Here is a 16,059-nt window from a genome sequence, read left to right as displayed (position 1 = left end):
TTTATATTCGGTTTATAAAATAGGCCTTTGAATGCAGAAAAACGGTTTCTTGTTTTAAATTTTAAAATTTCCCTCTGCGGCGAATCGATTATATTCCGCGAAGGTCTTTTGCTTGCCCAAAAGATTCTAAATTTAAACAATTCTCGCACATATAGTTGCACATCTGTCACAAGACATGCTGTTCGTAGCCAGTTTAATAGGCCTTTGAGTATAGTTCACTTAGTAAATTACAAATTGAAGCTCTCCAAAAACGAAGCCAGTGTAACAAGATATTTCACAAGGAGCAAAAGGATTCGATCATGTCGACACCGAATTTTCTTTTGAGCAATGGTAAAAATATGCCCATGTTGGGTCTCGGAACTTGGCGGGTAAGTACTTTTACACATTTATATATTGTTATTAAATAATCGCCAGCTCAAATGTGCATTTCCACTGCATATTTCACGGTCAATGTCAAAGCTCTTGGGGGTCAAGCAAAAGCTTTTGTTGCACCTCAGCTTTTTACGTTTTATTCGCCATTTTAGAGCCCGCCGGAAGTGGTGACCCAAGCAGTAAAGGATGCCATTGACATAGGCTATCGCCATTTTGACTGCGCCCATATCTATGGCAATGAGGCGCAAGTGGGAGCTGCCCTCCGGGAGAAAATGGACGAGGGAGTAGTCACACGGTAAGTGGTGCTTCTAGGCCTAATCAATCGCTTATCTATGCCATATATTGCACTGCAGAGATGAACTCTTCATCACGAGCAAACTGTGGAACACACACCACAAGCCGGATTTGGTGCGCCCCGCATGTGAGACGAGCATAAGGAACTTGGGAGTCAACTACCTCAACCTCTACCTGATGCACTGGCCCATGGCGTACAAGTCGGGCAATGAAAACCTGTATCCCACGTGTCCGGATACCAATAAAGCCGCATTCGAGGACATCGACTATGTGGACACGTGGCGTGCAATGGAGAATCTGGTGGACGAGGGGCTGGTCCAGGCCATCGGGGTGTCTAACTTCAATGAGCAGCAGATGAATAGACTTCTGAGTGTGGCCAAGCTAAAACCGGTGGTTCTTCAAATCGAATGCCACCCGTACCTTAGTCAGAAGCCATTGATTACGCTGTGCTATGACAATGCCATTGCTGTGACCGCCTACAGCTGCCTGGGATCGGGACATACGCCCTACGAGAAGCCCGGCGCTTATCCACTGCTCCAGCACCCGACCATCTTGGCTATAGCTGAGAAATACGAAAGGACTGCGGCACAGGTGCTCCTACGCTACCAGACACAATCGGGTATAATCGTCATCCCAAGATCTGTAAGCAAACAGCACATGTTGGACAACTTTAAGCGAATCTGGGACTTTGAGTTGGCCATCGATGACATACAGGCCATTAACGATTTGGACTGCAATGGGCGTTTTATGACCATGAAGGCGTAGGTGTTGCTTACTTAAGTTTATTTTTATTTCCTTCTAATATCCCAAATCTTTCTATTTTTCTCCTAGGGCCTATGGACACCCTCATCATCCCTTTGAACCCGTACAGGCAAAGTAGATAATTAATATTAGAAGTACAAGTAGTTAATAAAACTGATTGCCTTCAATGTGATAAGTACGATTATATGCGGTAATCTCCAGAGTTACACTGATGATATACAGGTACTTCCTTTGTACTGAGGAGTCTAGACTAATAATTGTTATACAATATAATAATATAATATAATTAAACTGTTTTGCTGTGTGTATAATCGAATTGTAGCTTTTGAATTGGTTGTCATTTTCAGCTGTATTTAAAATGTGGCTGTTTATTTTTATATACACATTTATTTTGCTATTTTTCATTTAGGCTTTAATACTAAAACCAAGTAGTCCTTGCATTCCATCAGTCAAGAAGTCAATACAAATAATTAAAATTTACTGGCGTGCAAGATGAACACTCTAATGAAAATTCAATTGTTTAGGCCTGTTTTTCGCATTACGCTGAGGAATTATGGGAAAGCAGAGCGATTTATGTGGTAATATATTCGAAAAAATGCGAATCAAACGAAGCATTTAAAAAAATAATTTTACCAATAGGTGTCAGAAGGAGTATGCTAGAGCTCCAAAAGTGGTTTGCTTGGACGGAAATGAGATTCCAGTAATTGGACTCGGAACTTTCAATGTAAATATTAAATCAATGTCTGTTTTTCATATTTATGCTATAGTTTTGATAAATAATCGCCTTTTTACATAGCAATCATAAAGAGCCTATATGTCAATGGTTGTAGAGCTTTTGCAATTTCACAGTGATCATAACATATGTAAAGTATTATTACATTTAAGTTTACATTTACATTTACATTTAGCCAGAAACATCTTAGTATCATTTATTAAAAATTATTAATTATTTTAATTGATTCAAGCTTAATACCAATTTTCTTTTATGCTATATAGAGAGTATAAGAGAACTCAATATTTAAGCGTAACTGACGATCGCTCAGCTGTTCGGCGTGTCGACTATGCAGCCCTGTTCTCGAAAGCTTTTTAGAATTTCGAACAAGCTTTCGCGGTGCGTATATAAGCGGTTAACAGCTGAGTGGAATCGCTCAGTTTGTTCAGTAGCGGCAATCGTAAAGATTTCCAATTGTATTATAAATATTTAAACTATATATATCCTTAAACTATAAGCGAAAATATAGTGCAATGGCTGTACCGAACGTTAAATTCAACAACGGCAAGGAAGTCCCAATCATTGGACTGGGAACCTGGGGCGTAAGTAGAATATCAAGTGATTGCACTACTTTATACATTATACCCCACTTGCAAATCAATGCATTTGTGTTTGTGAGTGCTGCTTCCCACAATCGGGTAGTTTTCCGCTGCCCACGACTTCCCGTTTTTTGCCCAGCTCGTTTTGCACTGATGCCCGAATATACACACATGGGGGATAAAAAATGGACACGCGTCGCTTTGCTGATAGTTTGCCGGCTGTATTTTGCCGGTCAGTCTGTATATATATACATCATATGCATGTAATACTATATATCTTCTGCGCGGCGTCGAATCTGGCAGCTATAATACAAAAATAACCGATATTTTGTTGCCTTCATGTTAATTATTGCACACCATGGTGAATAGATCTGCGATTTGAAGATCTCCATGAACTTTCGTCAAGGTGACCCTTTCTACCTTCTTAGGGCAGTGGAAACTTTTCGCAATATGTGCCACATCATTTCCAAATACATATACTCCACAAGCATTTATATATTTAGGGCACATAGTGGGTACATGTATAACCAGCATTTGATATTCTTATCTAGAGTGGCAGATTAACCGACAAGATTGTTCCAGTTTTTATATTAAAGTATTACAAAAGTAAGGTGTAAGCAATCGTGAAAGACAAGCCCCTCAAAAACGGAAAACGAGCGTCCAAGTAGAATACAAGTTGATGAAAAAGCTTTTAAAAAAATAAATATGGGAAAGACGCTGATAAGGAGGGTTTAATTAGCAAGGGTATTATAAGGGTATTTTTAAAAACGCCTTATCTGATTTAGTGAACGTGCACTATTTGTAGATTAAAAAATAGAAGAGGCTTGGTGACAAACCCATAAATTAAACTACAAATGTCTAGTGGCCGTAATGTATAGTTATTATGTCAAAACTTAATGAAAGTCGTTGACCTTTCTTCTTTGTGAAACATAAATCAGCAAATTTTAAAAACTGTGGCATTCGATTACCAATTTAAAGGGTATACTTCAAAAAGTTCCCCTTTAAAAGTATAAGATTCACGTTTTTAATTCGAATGTACTAAAATGGACTGACCTATTTATGATCTCATTAGAAACTTTTTTTGGATGCGGGAACTAAGGGGGCTGATAAGTGACGTCAAGTGTCTGATAGGGGAGACTTCAAAGTTTAGATTTCCAAATCACGCTCCTCATAACTGAAACTTTGCTCGATAACGAATTGCGAAATTCCGTTAAGAGCATCGAATATTCTATGCTTCTTTCCATTTCTTTACACAACATTGCTTGCGAAAATTACCAGCGAATAATTTATTAACCCTTGAAAGTGCGGAAGCCAATTAGAGAACGTGTGATAACAGAATTGTGCGATAAATGTTACTTAGAATAGGCCTAATCTATATGTTACCAACAAGTTGCTGCCTTTTTTTTAACACCATATGTTGCTAATTTGCTTGCAGAGCCCCAAGGGTCAGGTCACCGAGGCTGTCAAAGTTGCCATTGATGCCGGATACAGGCACATTGACTGTGCCTATGTATACCAAAACGAGGATGAGGTCGGAGATGGTGTTGAGGCCAAGATCAAGGAGGGCGTTGTCAAGCGGTAAGTTCTAGACTTGGTCTACGTTGTTGGGATAATCTCATGTACTGAATTTCACAATTTTGCAGTGAGGATCTGTTCATCACCAGCAAGCTGTGGAATACTTTCCATCGCCCGGATCTTGTCAAGTCGGCATTGGAGAACACTCTGAGCTCCCTGAAGCTGAAGTACCTCGATCTGTATCTTATCCACTGGCCTATGGGCTACAAGGAGGGCTGCGATCTGTTCCCCACCGATAAGGATGGCAAGACGCTGTACTCCCCGGTTGATTACGTCGACACGTGGAAGGCCATGGAGAAGTTGGTCCAAGAGGGTCTGGTCAAGTCCATTGGTGTTTCCAACTTCAACAGAAGGCAGATCGAGCGCGTGCTGGAGGTGGCCACTATTCCACCAGTAACCAACCAGATTGAGTGCCACCCATATCTGACCCAGAAGAAGCTGATTGACTTCTGCAAGTCAAAGGACATTACAATCACTGCCTACAGCCCCTTGGGATCTCCCAACCGCCCATGGGCCAAGGCTGGTGATCCGGTCATCCTAGAGGAGGCTAAGGTTGGTTTGCTTTTATAACAACATGTTGAATTTAACTTTAAGCATTTTTAAAACTTTTAGATCAAGGAGATTGCCGCTAAGAAAAAGAAGACCCCTGGACAGATCCTTATTCGGTACCAGGTTCAGCGTGCCAACATTGTTATCCCCAAGTCTGTGACCAAGGACCGCATCGAGTCCAACTTCCAGGTCTTTGACTTCGAACTGACACCTGAGGAAATCGAAATCATCGAAAGCTTCGAGTGCAACGGCCGCCTTGTTCCCCTACTCAAGTAAGTCTCTACTAGCACCTTAAGTAATGTTTATTTATTAACATTATTAATGACATGTGGGCTTACGGTTATTTTACTCGATAAAATCACATATTTATTTGTATTTATTTAGGGATGCTGGTACCCATAAGTACTATCCGTTCCATGACGAGTATTAGGCCTTAAGAAACTTATATCTGAAGTGCAAGAAGAATTCGAATGAATGAAAAATTATACCTATTGGAAGGGGAAACGCTTACGAAGAAAAGATCAAGAAAGTTTACTGGTCTATATAAACATAAACATGAGTTTAACGTATGTTTTCAAGCGCATATTCGTTTCTCTTTAATATTTGTGTTTACTGAGTTTGGTTTATTTAGCTTTATTATTATTTTACTCTCCCCGCTTGTGCTCTAACAATATTTATGTCTTTCTTTTAATAATTTAAACAAATTTATACGCTTAGGCAGTAGTAGTTTGCAATAGATAACCAATTGTTCCCTTAGCTTGTGCTTAAAAATAGTTTATAGTTAACAGTCATATACTAATCAAATTTGTTTTTAAATAATTACAGCCAATACGGTCACCCGCACCACCCTTTCGAGAAGGACGAATACTAGAAAACGACACAGTGCTCGGTTCAAATTTATAATTTGTTGCATAATCATTTTATCTTTAATCGTACGAATAAACAAAAATACAAATAACTTTCTCGTCTCCTACCTGATTGTTTCAATTTTTGGAGAACTGGCTGACCAAATAAATGGTTCTCGTGTGCTTTAAATGAATTGTTAAAAAATCGGTTAATGCACCTCTGACGTAAAAATTTGCCACGAGCGAACGATTTACGTAAAGTCAAAATATCTAACAAGTGTTTAAGCCAAGCTGAGCACAAATATTTTGCACAGTTGTTTCTTAATAGGTATTTAAAAGATATTTACTTTGACGTATAGTATAGTTCATACAATTTGCTTAGTTTTTGTATTTTTCGTGAAAACAATGGAAGTACCAAATGTTCTTTGTCAAATAAAATTTTGCAAGCTAGACAAGCATCTACGCAAATAGTCAAAATAATAACGAGACCCCCGTACCAGAGTATAAAAGGTTTCAAATTTTAAATTTGGCCACCAGATCTAATTGATCCGACACCCGGTTTCTTGGAGGATCATGCGCTTGTTCCTAGTCGCGGTTTTGGCCGCTTATTTGGCCTACGCAGCGGCCCAATCGCAATCAAATACGGTAACAGCAGTGGCCACTCCAGTTATTAAGCCACAGCCATGTTGTGAAAGTGTTCGGCAAACCCTAATTGAAATACGAAAAGATATACGCTTGTGGCTGCTGGACAGGCTTTTCGGAAAACTACTTCTTTTGCACGACGGAGAACTTCTCGGCAATCCAAATTATGTGAATTGTGTCAATGGAAAAAAGCAGCTACCACTCTTAGATGGAAGCTCTATTACAGATCAGTCTGCATCTACTAACACTATAACCAAAATCATCAATGATGGACTTTCAAGTCAGACTACCACCTCTGCGACTCCTGTCGTAGACGTAACTCAGGGATCCTCTTCGAATGGTGATGGAAACTCTAGCCAGTCCTCGACAACAACTACAACTACAACGACGACATCTTCCGATGCTGGCCAATCCACCACCTCATCTGACCCCGTTGTGGAAGTCAGTCAAGGAACAAACGGCGATAACAGCTCCACTCAGTCTTCGTCATCCACCACAACAACGACATCTTCAGATGAGGGCCAAACTACCACTTCTTCGGCTCCTGTCGTAGAAGTATCTCAGGGATCCTCTTCGAATGGTGATGGAAACTCTAGCCAGTCCTCGACAACGACGACAACCACGTCTACGACTTCTTCCGATGCTGGCCAATCTACCACCTCATCTGACCCCGTTGTGGAAGTCAGTCAAGGAACAAACGGCGATAACAGCTCCACTCAGTCTTCGTCATCCACCACAACATCGACATCTTCAGATGAGGGCCAAACTAACTCCTCTCCGACTCCTGTCGAAGAAGTAACTCAGGGATCCTCTTCGAATGGTGATGGAAACTCTAGCCAGTCCTCGACAACAACTACGACTACAACGACGACGTCTTCCGATGCTGGCCAATCCACCACCTCATCTGACCCCGTTGTGGAAGTCAGTCAAGGAACAAACGGCGATAACAGCTCCACTCAGTCTTCGTCATCCACCACAACAACGACATCTTCAGATGAGGGCCAAACTACCACTTCTTCGGCTCCTGTCGAAGAAGTAACTCAGGGATCCTCTTCGAATGGTGATGGAAACTCTAGCCAGTCCTCGACAACAACTACGACTACAACGACGACGTCTTCCGATGCTGGCCAATCCACCACCTCATCTGACCCCGTTGTGGAAGTCAGTCAAGGAACAAACGGCGATAACAGCTCCACTCAGTCTTCGTCATCCACCACAACAACGACATCTTCAGATGAGGGCCAAACTACCACTTCTTCGGCTCCTGTCGTAGAAGTATCTCAGGGATCCTCTTCGAATGGTGATGGAAACTCTAGCCAGTCCTCGACAACGACGACAACCACGTCTACGACTTCTTCCGATGCTGGCCAATCTACCACCTCATCTGACCCCGTTGTGGAAGTCAGTCAAGGAACAAACGGCGATAACAGCTCCACTCAGTCTTCGTCATCCACCACAACAACGACATCTTCAGATGAGGGCCAAACTAACTCCTCTTCGGCTCCTGTCGAAGAAGTAACTCAGGGATCCTCTTCGAATGGTGATGGAAACTCTAGCCAGTCCTCGACAACAACTACGACTACAACGACGACGTCTTCCGATGCTGGCCAATCCACCACCTCATCTGACCCCGTTGTGGAAGTCAGTCAAGGAACAAACGGCGATAACAGCTCCACTCAGTCTTCGTCATCCACCACAACAACGACATCTTCAGATGAGGGCCAAACTAACTCCTCTTCGGCTCCTGTCGAAGAAGTAACTCAGGGATCCTCTTCGAATGGTGATGGAAACTCTAGCCAGTCCTCGACAACAACTACGACTACAACGACGACGTCTTCCGATGCTGGCCAATCCACCACCTCATCTGACCCCGTTGTGGAAGTCAGTCAAGGAACAAACGGCGATAACAGCTCCAATCAGTCTTCGTCATCCACCACAACATCGACATCTTCAGATGAGGGCCAAACTAACTCCTCTTCGGCTCCTGTCGAAGAAGTAACGCAGGGATCCTCTTCGAATGGTGATGGAAACTCTAGCCAGTCCTCGACAACAACTACAACTACAACGACGACATCTTCCGATGCTGTCCAATCCACCACCTCATCTGACCCCGTTGTGGAAGTCAGTCAAGGAACAAACGGCGATAACAGCTCCACTCAGTCTTCGTCTTCCACCACAACAACGACATCTTCAGATGAGGGCCAAACTAACTCCTCTTCGGCTCCTGTCGAAGAAGTAACTCAGGGATCCTCTTCGAATGGTGATGGAAACTCTAGCCAGTCCTCGACAACAACTACAACTACAACGACGACATCTTCCGATGCTGGCCAATCCACCACCTCATCTGACCCCGTTGTGGAAGTCAGTCAAGGAACAAACGGCGATAACAGCTCCACTCAGTCTTCGTCATCCACCACAACAACGACATCTTCAGATGAGGGCCAAACTACCACTTCTTCGGCTCCTGTCGTAAAAGTATCTCAGGGATCCTCTTCGAATGGTGATGGAAACTCTAGCCAGTCCTCGACAACGACGACAACCACGTCTACGACATCTTCCGATGCTGGCCAATCCACCACCTCATCTGACCCCGTTGTGGAAGTCAGTCAAGGAACAAACGGCGATAACAGCTCCACTCAGTCTTCGTCTTCCACCACAACAACGACATCTTCAGATGAGGGCCAAACTAACTCCTCTTCGGCTCCTGTCGAAGAAGTAACTCAGGGATCCTCTTCGAATGGTGATGGAAACTCTAGCCAGTCCTCGACAACAACTACAACTACAACGACGACATCTTCCGATGCTGGCCAATCCACCACCTCATCTGACCCCGTTGTGGAAGTCAGTCAAGGAACAAACGGCGATAACAGCTCCACTCAGTCTTCGTCATCCACCACAACATCGACATCTTCAGATGAGGGCCAAACTAACTCCTCTCCGACTCCTGTCGAAGAAGTAACTCAGGGATCCTCTTCGAATGGTGATGGAAACTCTAGCCAGTCCTCGACAACAACTACGACTACAACGACGACGTCTTCCGATGCTGGCCAATCCACCACCTCATCTGACCCCGTTGTGGAAGTCAGTCAAGGAACAAACGGCGATAACAGCTCCACTCAGTCTTCGTCATCCACCACAACAACGACATCTTCAGATGAGGGCCAAACTACCACTTCTTCGGCTCCTGTCGTAGAAGTATCTCAGGGATCCTCTTCGAATGGTGATGGAAACTCTAGCCAGTCCTCGACAACAACTACAACTACAACGACGACATCTTCCGATGCTGGCCAATCCACCACCTCATCTGACCCCGTTGTGGAAGTCAGTCAAGGAACAAACGGCGATAACAGCTCCACTCAGTCTTCGTCATCCACCACAACATCGACATCTTCAGATGAGGGCCAAACTAACTCCTCTCCGACTCCTGTCGAAGAAGTAACTCAGGGATCCTCTTCGAATGGTGATGGAAACTCTAGCCAGTCCTCGACAACAACTACAACTACAACGACGACATCTTCCGATGCTGGCCAATCCACCACCTCATCTGACCCCGTTGTGGAAGTCAGTCAAGGAACAAACGGCGATAACAGCTCCACTCAGTCTTCGTCATCCACCACAACATCGACATCTTCAGATGAGGGCCAAACTAACTCCTCTCCGACTCCTGTCGAAGAAGTAACTCAGGGATCCTCTTCGAATGGTGATGGAAACTCTAGCCAGTCCTCGACAACAACTACAACTACAACGACGACATCTTCCGATGCTGGCCAATCCACCACCTCATCTGACCCCGTTGTGGAAGTCAGTCAAGGAACAAACGGCGATAACAGCTCCACTCAGTCTTCGTCATCCACCACAACATCGACATCTTCAGATGAGGGCCAAACTAACTCCTCTCCGACTCCTGTCGAAGAAGTAACTCAGGGATCCTCTTCGAATGGTGATGGAAACTCTAGCCAGTCCTCGACAACAACTACAACTACAACGACGACATCTTCCGATGCTGGCCAATCCACCACCTCATCTGACCCCGTTGTGGAAGTCAGTCAAGGAACAAACGGCGATAACAGCTCCAGTCAGTCTTCGTCATCCACCACAACATCGACATCTTCAGATGAGGGCCAAACTAACTCCTCTCCGACTCCTGTCGAAGAAGTAACTCAGGGATCCTCTTCGAATGGTGATGGAAACTCTAGCCAGTCCTCGACAACAACTACAACTACAACGACGACATCTTCCGATGCTGGCCAATCCACCACCTCATCTGACCCCGTTGTGGAAGTCAGTCAAGGAACAAACGGCGATAACAGCTCCACTCAGTCTTCGTCATCCACCACAACATCGACATCTTCAGATGAGGGCCAAACTAACTCCTCTCCGACTCCTGTCGAAGAAGTAACTCAGGGATCCTCTTCGAATGGTGATGGAATCTCTAGCCAGTCCTCGACAACGACGACAACCACGTCTACGACATCTTCCGATGCTGGCCAATCCACCACCTCATCTGACCCCGTTGTGGATGTCAGTCAAGGAACAAACGGCGATAACAGCTCCACTCAGTCTTCGTCATCCACCACAACATCGACATCTTCAGATGAGGGCCAAACTAACTCCTCTCCGACTCCTGTCGAAGAAGTAACTCAGGGATCCTCTTCGAATGGTGATGGAAACTCTAGCCAGTCCTCGACAACAACTACAACTACAACGACGACATCTTCCGATGCTGGCCAATCCACCACCTCATCTGACCCCGTTGTGGAAGTCAGTCAAGGAACAAACGGCGATAACAGCTCCACTCAGTCTTCGTCATCCACCACAACAACGACATCTTCAGATGAGGGCCAAACTAACTCCTCTTCGGCTCCTGTCGAAGAAGTAACTCAGGGATCCTCTTCGAATGGTGATGGAAACTCTAGCCAGTCCTCGACAACAACTACGACTACAACGACGACGTCTTCCGATGCTGGCCAATCCACCACCTCATCTGACCCCGTTGTGGAAGTCAGTCAAGGAACAAACGGCGATAACAGCTCCAATCAGTCTTCGTCATCCACCACAACATCGACATCTTCAGATGAGGGCCAAACTAACTCCTCTTCGGCTCCTGTCGAAGAAGTAACGCAGGGATCCTCTTCGAATGGTGATGGAAACTCTAGCCAGTCCTCGACAACAACTACAACTACAACGACGACATCTTCCGATGCTGTCCAATCCACCACCTCATCTGACCCCGTTGTGGAAGTCAGTCAAGGAACAAACGGCGATAACAGCTCCACTCAGTCTTCGTCTTCCACCACAACAACGACATCTTCAGATGAGGGCCAAACTAACTCCTCTCCGACTCCTGTCGAAGAAGTAACTCAGGGATCCTCTTCGAATGGTGATGGAAACTCTAGCCAGTCCTCGACAACAACTACAACTACAACGACGACATCTTCCGATGCTGGCCAATCCACCACCTCATCTGACCCCGTTGTGGAAGTCAGTCAAGGAACAAACGGCGATAACAGCTCCACTCAGTCTTCGTCATCCACCACAACAACGATATCTTCAGATGAGGGCCAAACTACAACCTCTTCGGCTCCTGTCGTAGAAGTATCTCAGGGATCCTCTTCGAATGGTGATGGAAACTCTAGCCAGTCCTCGACAACGACGACAACCACGTCTACGACATCTTCCGATGCTGGCCAATCTACCACCTCATCTGACCCCGTTGTGGAAGTCAGTCAAGGAACAAACGGCGATAACAGCTCCACTCAGTCTTCGTCATCCACCACAACAACGACATCTTCAGATGAGGGCCAAACTACCACCTCTTCGGCTCCTGTCGTAGAAGTATCTCAGGGATCCTCTTCGAATGGTGATGGAAACTCTAGCCAGTCCTCGACAACGACGACAACCACGTCTACGACATCTTCCGATGCTGGCCAATCTACCACCTCATCTGACCCCGTTGTGGAAGTCAGTCAAGGAACAAACGGCGATAACAGCTCCACTCAGTCTTCGTCATCCACCACAACAACGACGTCTTCAGATGAGGGCCAAACGACCTCCTCTTCGGCTCCTGTCGTAGAAGTAACTCAGGGATCCTCTTCGAATGGTGATGGAAACTCTACCCAGTCCTCGACAACAACTACCACTACAACGACGACGTCTTCCGATGCTGGCCAATCTACAACCTCATCTGACCCCGTTGTGGAAGTCAGTCAAGGAACAAACGGCGATAACAGCTCCACTCAGTCTGCGTCATCCACCACAACAACGACGTCTTCAGATGAGGGGCAAACGACCTCCTCTTCGGCTCCTGTCGTAGAAGTAACTCAGGGATCCTCTTCGAATGGTAGTGGAAACTCTTCCCAGTCCTCGACAACGACGACAACTACAACGACGATATCTTCCGATGCTGGCCAATCTACCACCTCATCTGACCCCGTTGTGGAAGGCACTCAAGGAACAAACGACGATAACAGCTCCACTCAGTCTTCGTCATCCACCACAACAACGACATCTTCAGATGAGGGGCAAACGACCTCCTCTTCGGCTCCTGTCGTAGAAGTAACTCAGGGATCCTCTTCGAATAGTAGTGGAAACTCTTCCCAGTCCTCGACAACGACGACAACTACAACGACGATATCTTCCGATGCTGGCCAATCTACCACCTCATCTGACCCCGTTGTGGAAGGCACTCAAGGAACAAACGACGATAACAGCTCCACTCAGTCTTCGTCATCCACCACAACAACGACATCTTCAGATGAGGGCCAAACTACCTCCTCTTCGGCTCCTGTCGTAGAAGTAACTCAGGGATCCTCTTCAAATGGTGATGGAAACTCTTCCCAGTCCTCGACAACAACTACCACTACAACGACGACATCTTCCGATGCTGGCCAATCCACCAGCTCATCTGACCCCGTTGTGGAAGTCAGTCAAGGAACAAACGGCGATGGCAGCTCCACTCAGTCTTCGTCATCCACCACAACAACGACATCTTCAGATGAGGGCCAAACTACCTCCTCTTCGGCTCCTGTCGTAGAAGTAACTCAGGGATCCTCTTCGAATGGTAATGGAAACTCTTCCCAGTCCTCGACAACAACTACCACTACAACGACGACATCTTCCGATGCTGGCCAATCCACCAGCTCATCTGACCCCGTTGTGGAAGTCAGTCAAGGAACAAACGGCGATGGCAGCTCCACTCAGTCTTCGTCATCCACCACAACAACGACATCTTCAGATGAGGGCCAAACTACCTCCTCTTCGGCTCCTGTCGTAGAAGTAACTCAGGGATCCTCTTCGAATGGTAATGGAAACTCTTCCCAGTCCTCGACAACAACTACCACTACAACGACGACATCTTCCGATGCTGGCCAATCCACCAGCTCATCTGACCCCGTTGTGGAAGTCAGTCAAGGAACAAACGGCGATGGCAGCTCCACTCAGTCTTCGTCATCCACTACAACAACGAAGGAAATATCTTTAAAGGATAATGGAAGCCCTAAGTGGAATAAAACGACAAAAACGTACTCTTCAAAAACTATCAGAATTCCGAAGTCAGGAAGAAAGTTAAATTCTAGTTCTAGCGAAACTTCAACAACCGTAACGTCAAGTTCTTCCTCAAAGCCACAGACCAAATATTCGTGGTCAAGCTCTTCAAGGAAATCGTATAATGGTGGCAAGTCTAAGAAATATTGGACCAAGCGGTGGACTAAAAAATCACGCAAAAATAACAATGGAAGCTCCACTATTGTTGTACAGGAATCATCTGACTCACTAACAGATGCTGGAGTTGCTGTCACCCAAGGAAATGATTTAAGCAATGAGGGAAATTCGGGTCAGTCTACAGTTATCTCATCTCTTCCTGTTGTAGATACTATTGCAGATAATCAGAACAGCGAATCAAGCTTAACATCAAGTGAAAATACAACAAAATACTCTTCAAAATCCTCCAAGGTCCCCAAGTCTAATGGTGGTCAGTCGAGTATAAGCTCTAGCAAAACTACAAAAACCGTAACGACAAGCACTTCCTCAACACCCAACGTTAGGAGCTCATCAAAGAAAACTTCCAATAGTGGAAAATCGGTCAAGACTTCTTCGACCACTATAACAACAACTTCTTCAGATCAGGGCCAATCCAGCTCAGGATTATCCCCTGTTGTAAAGATCATACAGGGAATCCCACAAAACGATATTGAAAGCTTAAATCAGGTCACCACAACGACAACATCATCTGAGAACCAAGTCGGCGTACCTTCTTCCCCTGTTGTTAAAGTAACGAAGAAAACTTATTTAAGCAAAGATGGAAAGACCACCCGGTCATCAACCACCACAACAACAACTACCACGACCAAAGGAAGTAAACAGTCAGGTACCTTAACTCTTCCGGCGGTCGATGCCAGCATAGCCATTAACGGCGATGAGTCCGGTTCAGCATCTATTAAAGATACAAACATTTTGTCAAAGATAGATCTGAGTCTGCCTAAACTGGATGCCAGCCTAAATGTTAATGGTGGAAAGTCAAGCTCAACATCGACAAAGACAACTACGACAACATCCACAAAGGGAAGTAAATCATCCTTGTCTCTACCGGAAGTTGATGCCAGCATAAGCGTTAACGGCGATGAGTCCCGCTCAGCATCTATTAAAGATACAAACATTTTGTCAAAGATAGACTTGAGTCTGCCTAAACTGGATGGCAGCCTAAATGTTAATGGTGGAAAGTCAAGCTCAACATCGACAACGACAACTACAACAACATCATCAAAAGGAAGTAAAACGTCTAAAATTTTGACTGTACCGAAAATTGCTGCCGGCATATCTATCGATGGCGGAATAACAGGTTCGACATCAACTAAAACTATTAAGATTACGTCAAAGAACTTTGTAGCACCGAAATCCATTTCCTCTTCCAAAACTACGACCACAACCACTACATCGAAGACTTCATCGGTCCCTAAAACAGAGTCCAAATACTCCTGGTCTAGTTCGTCGAAGAAAATATCCAATCCCATTCGCTTAACCCTACCTACCATTAACGCAGGTATTTCTGTTAGCGGAGGAGATTCGTCGGGTTCCTGGTCTAAGCTAATCAAGAGGAGCACCAACAGCGCCGAGACGAATGCCAACGATGGTCCATCCCTTTCCGGTTCTATTGGATCCGGTGCAGGTGGATCTCAATCTGCTGAATCCTGGTCTCAACGTTCAGGATTTTCGGGTGACAGTTCTAGTGTCCAGGGATCACCGGACATTCGTATTCGATTGGCCAGAGGACAGACAGGAAACGATGCTCAGTCGCAAAACTCGAATTCTTGGACCCGAAGCGCTACACAAGGCAGTGAAAACTTGGCTAATGGAGCAATGTCCGGCAATGGTCTCAATTTGGAGGGTTCAGAGAGTTCCGGTGGTGTGGCAACTACGATCCCAGGTGGCTCTGTCGGTGTAACCGGACAATATCCATACTGGTGGGGCAACGGCCGTTGGGTGGGTGTTGGAGCCAGGCCCAGTTGGCGATATGGATGGCGTCCTTATGGAAGCGGTTGGGGCGGATGGAACAATCAATATTAGAGTTCGTCCTTGTGAATGGATAGGGCCCAGATTAAACGGCTCATGACTTTAATGTACACGATTGTGAAATATATGCATACGAATATTATAAAATGTCTTCATTTTTTGGGTTATTTACATGTATACTAACTGAAAAAACTACTTTTTA

At 45.1% G+C, this 16,059-nt stretch overlaps 3 protein-coding genes across 6 annotated transcripts; all 3 read left to right on the top strand.

Annotated features, from left to right (window-relative positions):
* Positions 1 to 106: 106 nt before the first annotated feature.
* Positions 107 to 1,718, top strand: LOC117140728 (1,5-anhydro-D-fructose reductase). Its single transcript, XM_033303799.1, has 4 exons — positions 107 to 368; positions 525 to 667; positions 726 to 1,427; positions 1,498 to 1,718. Exons 1-4 carry the CDS (start codon positions 300 to 302, stop codon positions 1,544 to 1,546), a joined length of 963 nt encoding a protein of 320 aa, XP_033159690.1. The 5' UTR covers positions 107 to 299; the 3' UTR covers positions 1,547 to 1,718.
* Positions 1,719 to 1,905: 187 nt separating this feature from the next.
* Positions 1,906 to 5,821, top strand: LOC117140727 (aldo-keto reductase family 1 member B1). Of its 4 annotated transcripts, XM_033303795.1 has the most exons (7): positions 1,906 to 2,006; positions 2,068 to 2,152; positions 4,175 to 4,317; positions 4,383 to 4,866; positions 4,927 to 5,135; positions 5,248 to 5,429; positions 5,689 to 5,821. In XM_033303795.1, exons 1-6 carry the CDS (start codon positions 1,921 to 1,923, stop codon positions 5,291 to 5,293), a joined length of 1,053 nt encoding a protein of 350 aa, XP_033159686.1. In that variant the 5' UTR covers positions 1,906 to 1,920; the 3' UTR covers positions 5,294 to 5,429; positions 5,689 to 5,821. The 4 variants fall into 4 exon arrangements, with proteins under 4 accessions (XP_033159686.1, XP_033159687.1, XP_033159688.1 ...); XM_033303796.1 differs by lacking the exon at positions 5,248 to 5,429; XM_033303797.1 differs by lacking the exons at positions 1,906 to 2,006; positions 2,068 to 2,152 and adding an exon at positions 2,583 to 2,742.
* A 460-nt stretch (positions 5,822 to 6,281) lies between these two features.
* On the top strand, positions 6,282 to 15,984 carry LOC117141101 (mucin-22). The gene is made up of 2 exons (XM_033304423.1): positions 6,282 to 10,429; positions 10,901 to 15,984. The coding sequence occupies exons 1-2, from the start codon at positions 6,282 to 6,284 to the stop codon at positions 15,909 to 15,911; spliced, it is 9,159 nt and encodes a 3,052-aa protein (XP_033160314.1). The 3' UTR covers positions 15,912 to 15,984.
* The last annotated feature ends 75 nt before the right edge of the window (positions 15,985 to 16,059 follow it).

The sequence above is a fragment of the Drosophila mauritiana genome, chromosome 3L (genome assembly GCF_004382145.1).
Source record: "Drosophila mauritiana strain mau12 chromosome 3L, ASM438214v1, whole genome shotgun sequence".
Lineage (NCBI taxonomy): Eukaryota > Metazoa > Arthropoda > Insecta > Diptera > Drosophilidae > Drosophila > Drosophila mauritiana.
Note: the sequence above shows the minus strand (reverse complement) of the source record. Positions and strands in the feature narration are given on the sequence as shown.